The sequence below is a fragment of the Pempheris klunzingeri genome, chromosome 22 (genome assembly GCF_042242105.1).
Source record: "Pempheris klunzingeri isolate RE-2024b chromosome 22, fPemKlu1.hap1, whole genome shotgun sequence".
Taxonomy (NCBI): Eukaryota; Metazoa; Chordata; class Actinopteri; order Acropomatiformes; family Pempheridae; genus Pempheris; species Pempheris klunzingeri.
This window is the reverse complement of record NC_092033.1, coordinates 2,998,227-3,006,934: the sequence shown is the minus strand read 5'-3', so window position 1 is coordinate 3,006,934 and position 8,708 is coordinate 2,998,227. Positions and strand designations below refer to the sequence as shown.

General features: G+C 44.1%; 1 protein-coding gene across 1 annotated transcript in view; it reads left to right on the top strand.

Annotated features, from left to right (window-relative positions):
• The first annotated feature begins 901 nt into the window (after positions 1–901).
• syn3 (synapsin III) overlaps positions 902–8,708 on the top strand; it is an 85,643-nt gene continuing 77,836 nt past the window's right edge. Inside the window, exon 1 of the mRNA XM_070853767.1 lies at positions 902–1,314. Within this exon, the coding sequence (XP_070709868.1) occupies positions 902–1,314 (413 nt within the window). The remainder of the gene's footprint in view (positions 1,315–8,708) is intronic.

Genomic DNA, 8,708 nt, shown 5'->3' with positions numbered 1-8,708 from the left:
ACGACTGACTGATTATCACCTTGGAAAGTCGACAGTTCTGTTAACAAACTGCTGCCTGTTTAAACATCTAGCAAAAAGAGACACATTAGCATGTAGAGTCGTGGCTCTGGCCACCCGATGAGTTTAAGTCCAGTATTTACTCTCTTTAGCTCTGTTTTGGTCTCCACCAACTCCAGAGAGAAGTATCAGGTTGTTTAGCTGGTCACAAACTAGTCGGGACTTTTTCTGTCTGGGTAGTTAGTGAACACTTTTTGTTGCTGCCTGCTGCAGCACGAGACAAAAGATGTTAAAACAATATTAAACAACTACTTGCTGTGTTGGAGTGATGGTGGGTTCGGGTTAGAACGAAGTCACAATCATTTGTTTTGCTCTGAGATGCTGAGAAGTTAATTAGAAAACCTTTAAAAACCGAAATATTGATTTGTCGTTCTGGCTTTGCTTCTGGTTTCTAATCAGTGTTTTCTCCGCGGTTCACTTCCTGTTGCGGATGGAGCTGTCATGACTGCCCCTGGCTCCTCCACCTTCAGTCTGAAAACGATGTGCATTGTTTTGCTTTGGTTTCCAGGTTGAATGTTTTTCTCTCCTTTGTTCGGTGTGTATGAACCTGGGTGTTCTCTGCACCACAGTCCCTGTTTGAATTAAACATTTTGTTGGGACTGAACAACAATAGCATGCTGAGTTTAGCCGGTCAACACATAACAGACAGTGAACACTCAACTAAATAGTAAATAAAGGAGCTTTTCACCCGACTGCTCTCCAGCAGCAGCTTTAAAACAGGATGCTGTGACAAATAATCGACACTTATAGGGATTCTTTCTCCTCTGCTTTGTCTCCTGTGCAGGATTTCACACATTCTTCCCCTTCACCTCCTCTGGCCTGACTGACCCACCAGCCCGTCACCATGAACTACCTCCGCCGGCGCCTGTCAGACAGCAGCTTTGTGGCCAACCTCCCCAACGGCTACATGATGGATCTACAGAGGCCGACTCCTCCGGGCTCATCCACGTCCTCTCCTGCGTCCCCGGCCACAGAGAGGCGGCAGCCCCCGAGCATCCCGAGTCAGACCCAGGGCCCCGCCTCGGCCCCGGCCCCGGGGCCGGCTACCGGCTCGACCGCCGGCTCAGGGAGCTTCCTCAGCTCCTTCTCCAGCGTGGTGAAGAGCGCTCAGATGGCCCAGAACGTGGCTGCTGCTGCACACGCCAAAGCAGCTGCAACAGCTGCCGAAGGAGCCTCGACAGGAAGCAGTCAGCCGCCCAAACCTGTCATACGCAAGCCCAAGATCCTTCTGGTCATCGATGATCAGCACACAGACTGGTGAGTGGACGTTAATGGTGTTAGCATGTAGCTTCCAGTAAGCATTGTAGCTCACTTGCCGTCTTCATGACTGGAAGTAACATCTCCATGAAGCAGAGCAGCACCGGGGAAATAAAAGAAGACAGCTTGACCTTTTAATTTCAAATGTTAAGTGTGTTTATACTGAATAAGTGAGCGCTGCTTTAACATCAGCTCAACCTCTGTAAATATGCTGTTTTTCACAAATCATTAAGAGAATAGTTTGATAATTTGGGGGGAAATGAGGTGATTCTCTTTCTCGTTGAGAGCTAAAGGAAAAAAACTACAAAGATACAAAGAGTTATAATTGACTGTGTTTATAGTTGGAGGTGTTCTACAGACGTCTCTTTTACAGCGGTGGGTTATCAGGAAAATCCTTTACAGGCCGCAGGGGATTATTTAAGTGCAGTTCCACAAGTGGACACTTGGAAGATTTGGAAATAAGTGGTGGGAGTACTGATCCAGGACTTAAAATACATCTGTGCTCCATCCTCTGATTTATGCCCAGATTCTCAGCAAGAGAGGAACAAAGTTTTAGTCCCCAACGTGTCTTGTACTTCCTGTTTTGGAGGCAACTTGTCACTGTCAGTACGTTAATTAACCATCAAAATCTGCTGGTTTATGATGAAAATAGTGGCAAAAAAGAATGTGAGCGCTTCGCACTTTGCTTCCCTTTGTTTCTCAGCTGCTGCTAAATCAAAAACAGTCCTTCGGTTCAGTTGTGACAGACGTGAAACGTCTTCGTACGTCCTTGGTGTATGGAGCCTTATTCGTTAGCTCTCTGTGCTCGTATGAAGATTGTCATGGTAACAAGAGGAAGGAAATGACAGCAAAGTAAATGAACTTCAATGAGAAGAGATGGTTCATCTGTCAGGTTCAGCACGTTAGAGGCTGATATCAGCCGTCTTTTGCTGCAAACTGTGGAGGCATTGATTTCCAGAGCTGCAGACGTGCAGCAGCCAGTTTATCATGTTTGTCCTACTGAATCAATAAACCACTGTTCCGTTTTATGAATTGTTATTCTGCTGCCTGACATTTGCTGGTAAGTCGACCTGAGTGAAGCTGTTATTAGCTATTTCCAGCCCTTTGAATTTATCTACACAATTAGCGGGGATCATTGTGTACTGAAGCCTCTGTATGTGAGGCTCTGCTCTAAAAATGATCACTAAATTAAAGCGCCCCGCTGACAGCCCTGCCAAAAGCACCAAGATTGCTCTCAATACTCTGAAAAGGCGGGTGGCCTCTTTTCTTTAATCCGGCTAGGCTGAAATCTCAGAAGGGCCCGTTGCTCTTCACATCCTGGTGTTTGTGAGACGAGTCGTCAGAGGATCATTCACCCACCGAGGGGCCGTCGTCACAGCAGGGGTGTTAATTCACCTAAACAAACTCAGTCACTTATATAAAGAGAGAATAACGGAGGCTTTGGAAAGTGTTTGGTTCACTTTTCAGTGCAAAAAGAAATATATTTTTGTGAAGGTTCAGGGTTGACACGGAAACAGCAACGCCTTTTACAATATAATGAAATCCACTGCAATCTCACCTTTGGTTAGTTTTTAGTGCACTAAAAGTACTTTTGTTTTGCCACTGACAGGCTCAGATTATTATTCAGAATGTCTGACAACATTATGGAAAGGATCCCTACAGAGACAGATCTATAAGAGCCTTTATGTTTAACCAGAAATAGCTGTTACATCGCTTAGTGTAAAGCCACCAGACTCCATTGACAAAAAGTTGCTGGTTTACTACTGTCTCAATCAGTTAGTTTTTTTGTGTTGTTGTGTGACTTTGGTGTTTTAAAGGGTTAGTTTGGATCCAACACAGCATTTGTGTAACACACAGTAACACTAACAAACCAACCAACTGAGGCAGCAGTAAACCAGCCACTCCCATGCTCTGCAAGGTTAAATAACTGTTTTTGTCAATGGAGTCTGGTGGGTTTGAATAGCACGATACAACGGCCGTTGTATCTGGTTTAACTGAGGATCTGACAGGTTTATATCTGTAGGGAGCCTTTCTTTAATGTTGTCAGACACTGTAAATAACTATCTGAGCCTAATTTACATTTCCCTAAACAAAATAAATGGATTGCATTGATTTAGTCTGATTTGATTAGTAACCCGCTCTGTTCCTTCTCTGACCACTAAGTGTCATTGCAGTTCAACTTCAGCGTGGCAGAGAAACGCTCGTCAGCTCTCCTCATGCTCTTCATTTCTCTGTAGAAGTGAAGGGTTTTGTCCAGCAGATGGCGATCTGTGACAGCGTCTGACGTTCATATGAAACACTCTTCCTCTACTGTTGTAACAGTCAGGATGATTGGTCTTATAGATGTTCTGTGATCAACACTAGCTCCTCTACACAGGCTGAATCAGTCAAATCTGAACACACAGACACGATAAACACATTTTTCTAGATTGAGAGAGATTTAAACTTTCCAAGTATCATTATTAGCGTCATTGCTGATGTCCAGAACTTCCCTTAGAATCATAATGTTTTTAAGTTTTCTTAAGTATGAAAGCACCCCAGTGATAGTTGTCTGTATGTCAGTGGGTACACTGCAAACAGGAACTGCTAGAAGCCAGTTCGGCGCTTTTAATGGTGCCAAAATGTAAACAAGTGAAGGGTGCAGTTAAATTTTGTTGAGGTGTCCAGAGGCTTGTCTCAGTGTCATCGTAGTGAGCTGCTAGATGGATCAAAGTTGAAGAGGTCTGTTCAGAGCTGACCAGTATAGCTAACTGTGATTGGCTGAGACCTTTTTGTCAAGTAAAAAGCTTTATTATTGAACGTTTTATTGAATTTGTAAAGATTGAGAATCCACTGTGCTTCCCAGTTCATTCAATACAGTCCTGCAGCCTGTATCTAGTGGCCACTGCATCATATGCATCATTAGGCCGGTTCATATTGGCTTCAGTATTAGAGGTTGGTTGTTTCCTTTTTTCTTTACATTCTGTCTGGTGGCTCTTTTCTGCCACACAGAGTGATGACGTTTGTTTGGAGTAAACACAGAGAGAACCTTTTAGTGTTTCTTTACAACAATATAAAAGAAGCATCTGAGCCTGCAGCAGATTATGTACTTTGTTCTGCTTTATCTCCACACATGCAGCCTTTCTGTGGGAGCTGTTATGTAAGATATCCCTGACACAGACGCCGTGAGAGCGTGTGCGATGCTGCACAAGTTAAAGATAAGATGGCAACAGCACCGAGGTCAAAACTCTTCATGTCTGCCTCAAGGTCACTTTAAAAAGTGACCATAAATCTGAGAGCTTTCTCTGAGTGTCAGAGGCCACTTCAAAAGGTGCAGGTAGAGCACGAAGCAGTAGCTTCGCAGTTAAAGCTCGACCCCCTGAGACAAGTACAGCTTGTAAAAAAAAAAAAAAAAAAAAAAAAAGACCAAATATTTGGCTGCTGCTTTGGCAACGTGTCTGTGACACAGTGTTGGCTTTTTCTATCACAGCGTTTGCTTTCAGGACAATGTGAAACCTGCTTTTAGGCAACTGCTGTTGGTTCACGGAGCGTGAGGAAACAGGCACACTGCGAGCTTCAGCTTCAGCGACACTCGCCAAATTTCTAATTTACTTGACGGCTCAGTACTGATTCCAGATGTAATCTTGATTTTATTTTCGAAGCCACCATGTGGTGCTCAGTGAGTCTTCCAGCAGTCACCCTGTAAGCAGATGTGTTGTGTTTTTCATGCATTTCCATAAATCAACATTGATCTTATCCCATCTGTGGTCACCGGTTTAACTGGAGCCTCAGCTGCCAGCAGAGCTGTTTAATCTGGAGGCAAAACAACTTCACTCTATTGCACTGGCAGATAAGTAATCACAATAAACTGTAACCATCCACCGAGGCACCGCTAAAGCCGCTGTGTTGCAAAAGTGCAGACTTCATATTTTTCTCAACACATTTCATATCAGGGAGAATGTGAAAGGAAATCCCCTGAAAACTGGGACATTAAATGTAGCTTTTAGCATTTATTATTAAGAAATTATCAAATTGATCACCAAAAATTAGCAGATAACTTTTCTGATGATCTTATCAACTAACTGTATTGTGATCGTCAGTCTGCAGGTGTGATTCCCAAATCAAATCCAAACTTATCAGCTGTTTCTTGGCATGAGAGTCTCTGTACGAAGAAAATATCTCCCTGTCAGATTCTGTTAATATACAGTGGAGCCAGACGTTTATATCCGTGTCATGAACCTTTATTTGAGCTTTTGCTAAGCTGCAGGACGGGTTACTGGTCCGATAGTGAGCTCAGTCTCTCTGAACTGTCCGGACTCGAGGGTGCAGTGAAGGTATCACAGTGGAAGTTGAGGGTGTCCGTCCATCCATCGCTCCCTGTCTTGGGGTTGAATTTCCTCTTGGGCATTCCAGCCGAGAGGCTGAGGTCTCTGGGGAAACGCTGCTCTGTCCTGACAGTCTTGGCCTCCAGCAATGACTGATGCACAATAGCAGTACACAGCACTGAGGCAAAGTATCCGAGAGCATCACCGCCACCACGACAATCCCTCCTTTTCTGTCTCTATGTCTCTCTCTCTCTTTCTCTCTCTCTCTCTCTCTCAGGCTGACGTGTGAGACGTTTTGCCAGGAAGCTGTCACTCTGTTTGCACTCGGTTCTGAATGATATGAGCATCTGATTGCTCAATACAGCTTCGCTCTGGCAAAGTGTTTACTTCATGCACACAGCAGAGTACTGTGGTTGCCCTGAGCCATATGAAGATGGTTTTAATTTCATGTTTTGTCTAAAGAAACAGGAGAGCCCACACGCTGCTGAAGGTCTCAAGGGCAAAAAGCAGAGCAATCTTTTGGCATTTACCAATCTGTGCTGATCCTCACAAACAGGGCGAAAGTTCAGCGCAAACACCAACAGGAGCTACCAGAGCTATTTAAAAAAAGAATTAAAAGGTGAAGGCAGTAATCTACTCAATCAGGACAGCTTGTCTCAAACCAGAACATCCCAGACACCTCTGGTGACATTTAGATGAAACCGAGAAGTTTCTGGTGATGAACAGCATGTTCAGGTCCAGTATTCTGCTCATTTTCAGGTTCGTACTTGTATTTGAAGGTCCTACTAGAACTGGTTTACATGGTTTAATGTTCATAAAACACTTTATTTTTCTCATAGCAGACATGGCTGCTGCAGCTCTGAATCTAAACGGAGCGTTTACATACGTGAAAGATGAAGCAGGATGGTCTTTACTCTGAGTTTGGTGGCCTGTAGGCACACAGGGGACACACATTTATGTTTGAAAGACAGTAAAAAGTGCATTTTGTATAATATGGGAGCTTTAAGTGTTTGGCCTCATAGGGATCCTGTAGTTGAACGTCCACAGCAACTTTGACAAAATCTGAAAGGAAGATGGCACCACTGTATGTGTCAGCACTAAAAAACCATATTGGATTAGTGATGTCCTAGACAGGCTGTCAGACTGACACCACATGTGCTAAACACATTAAGGTATCCTTGAAAATCACACGTTGTTTTTCCAGTTTTACGCTTCGTCTTTCAGTTTGCACTCACAAATTGCCCTTGTTGTGCTGCAGGCCTTGTTATTGTCAACGTCACTGTTGGCCAAGACAGCCATGCACCTCCGTCTATACACATTATTACAAGCTGCTTCTTCAACTCCATGAGAGGGTATAAAAGCCTCGATATGTGTAGAATAAAGTTCTTGTTGGATTGTCATCAGTGTCGGAAACAAAGCAATAATTAGTTGGGTGCATTATGGGGAATTTGCAACTAGCTTAACTATAAGATACTGAATATATTGGATGTTTTAGCGCCTAAAGAGCCAGATATGTTCCTCAAAAGTTGGTGGAGACCAAAAATTGAGCTAAAAGGAGTGGCTATTGGACTTTCATTCATCAGTCTCATGAATGCTAATGTTGCTCCATGACTGCTGGATGTGTAAATAGGCAACTTGCTACCAAGTTGGCCATTCCAACTTAAATAATTGTTTTTCTGCTGCTCCCAAGTGGCCAAAAACCGATCTGTTGATGGTTTAAGGCCTTGACGGGCAATAAGTACACTACTAGTCAGATTATGATGAAACTCGACCAGTTTCCTGTTACTGGGAACCTTGTGCTCAGGAGAAAACACAAGCTAAACTAACACACGGGGAATTTAATCTTCATGTAAAAATATGTTTCCAGCATAGAAAATCTCCTTTGTAAACACAGCAGTATTAGCACAACATCAAGTTTAGCGGAGTGGATACAAATAGAAGCAGGGATAACTGTAAAAACACCCTGGAGGGGTGATTGGTCTTGTCCACATACATGACTCATACGCTTCCTATTAGTGGTACACAAAAGAAGGAACATATTCTCATGGTAAAACAAAGGAATTCAGCTCCATGTGTTTGTATAGTGGGTGTATGCGCGACCAGGAGACGGAAAGCCCGGACCTCGTTGCGAGCTGAATGTTTAGGTTTGAACACATATGAAGCCGTTGTTCAAACCAGAGCCCTGCAGCCTGTAAATTAAATTGATCGTTTGGAGTGACGACATGTTTTGCAATACCTTGAAACGCATACCAGTCATTTTTAGGCGGTGAGCTCGCTGGTCCTGCCTCGTGCTCTGTGGTGGAGGTGGTCCAGGGTGACAGGGGGCATTGCCTGTCGAGTATGTAGGTCAGTCACGCTGAAGATTCACGGCTTCCAAAATTACAGAGAATGAGACAGCGAGGGGATGCAGATCTTTAAAGTCCAACAGCTGGGAGATCTTAAGAATAAGATCCCCCCTCAGTGGTCGTAATGAACATTAATGAACGGACCTAAAGGGACAGATGTAGGTAGATGAAAAACAAAGAGGCGGATGTGGAGAAGATAAGTGGAGGAGGAAAGAAGCTTTGTTTGGTGAGACGCTGCGAGGGGAAAAACGCCGCCAAAGGAAAATGTGTTTTGGTGTGAGTAGGTCGAGAGGGGCCCTAAATCCCGAAAAGCCTGTCCCAGTAAGCAAAGGCCTCCAAGCATGTAGCCCAGAGCCTCCGCGGCACACAGCTCCAGCCTGCAGCCCTCAACAGATTGTTAACTGTCCCACGCCTGCAAGGGGGGAGAGTTCAACACTGAGCCCAAAGAGCACTGGGACACAACATGGCTGTAAATTAGCTGAAAATGTGCGTCAGAGAATCCACTCCAATGTGAGTTTAAGGGGACATATTATACAAAGAGCGCTTTTTAATGTCTTCTTAACATTAAAATGTATCCCTGGTGTGTCTACAGACTCTCGAACTCTCTGTGTTTGTTCTGCTCCATCTTTCAGTAAATGTGCGTTAAAAACAGGCGGTTTAGTTTTGGCCCCACTTGTGATGTCACATGCAGGCATCTGTCGATCATGTGACCATATTCAGTGTTAGCATGTTGCTCGGCTGATGT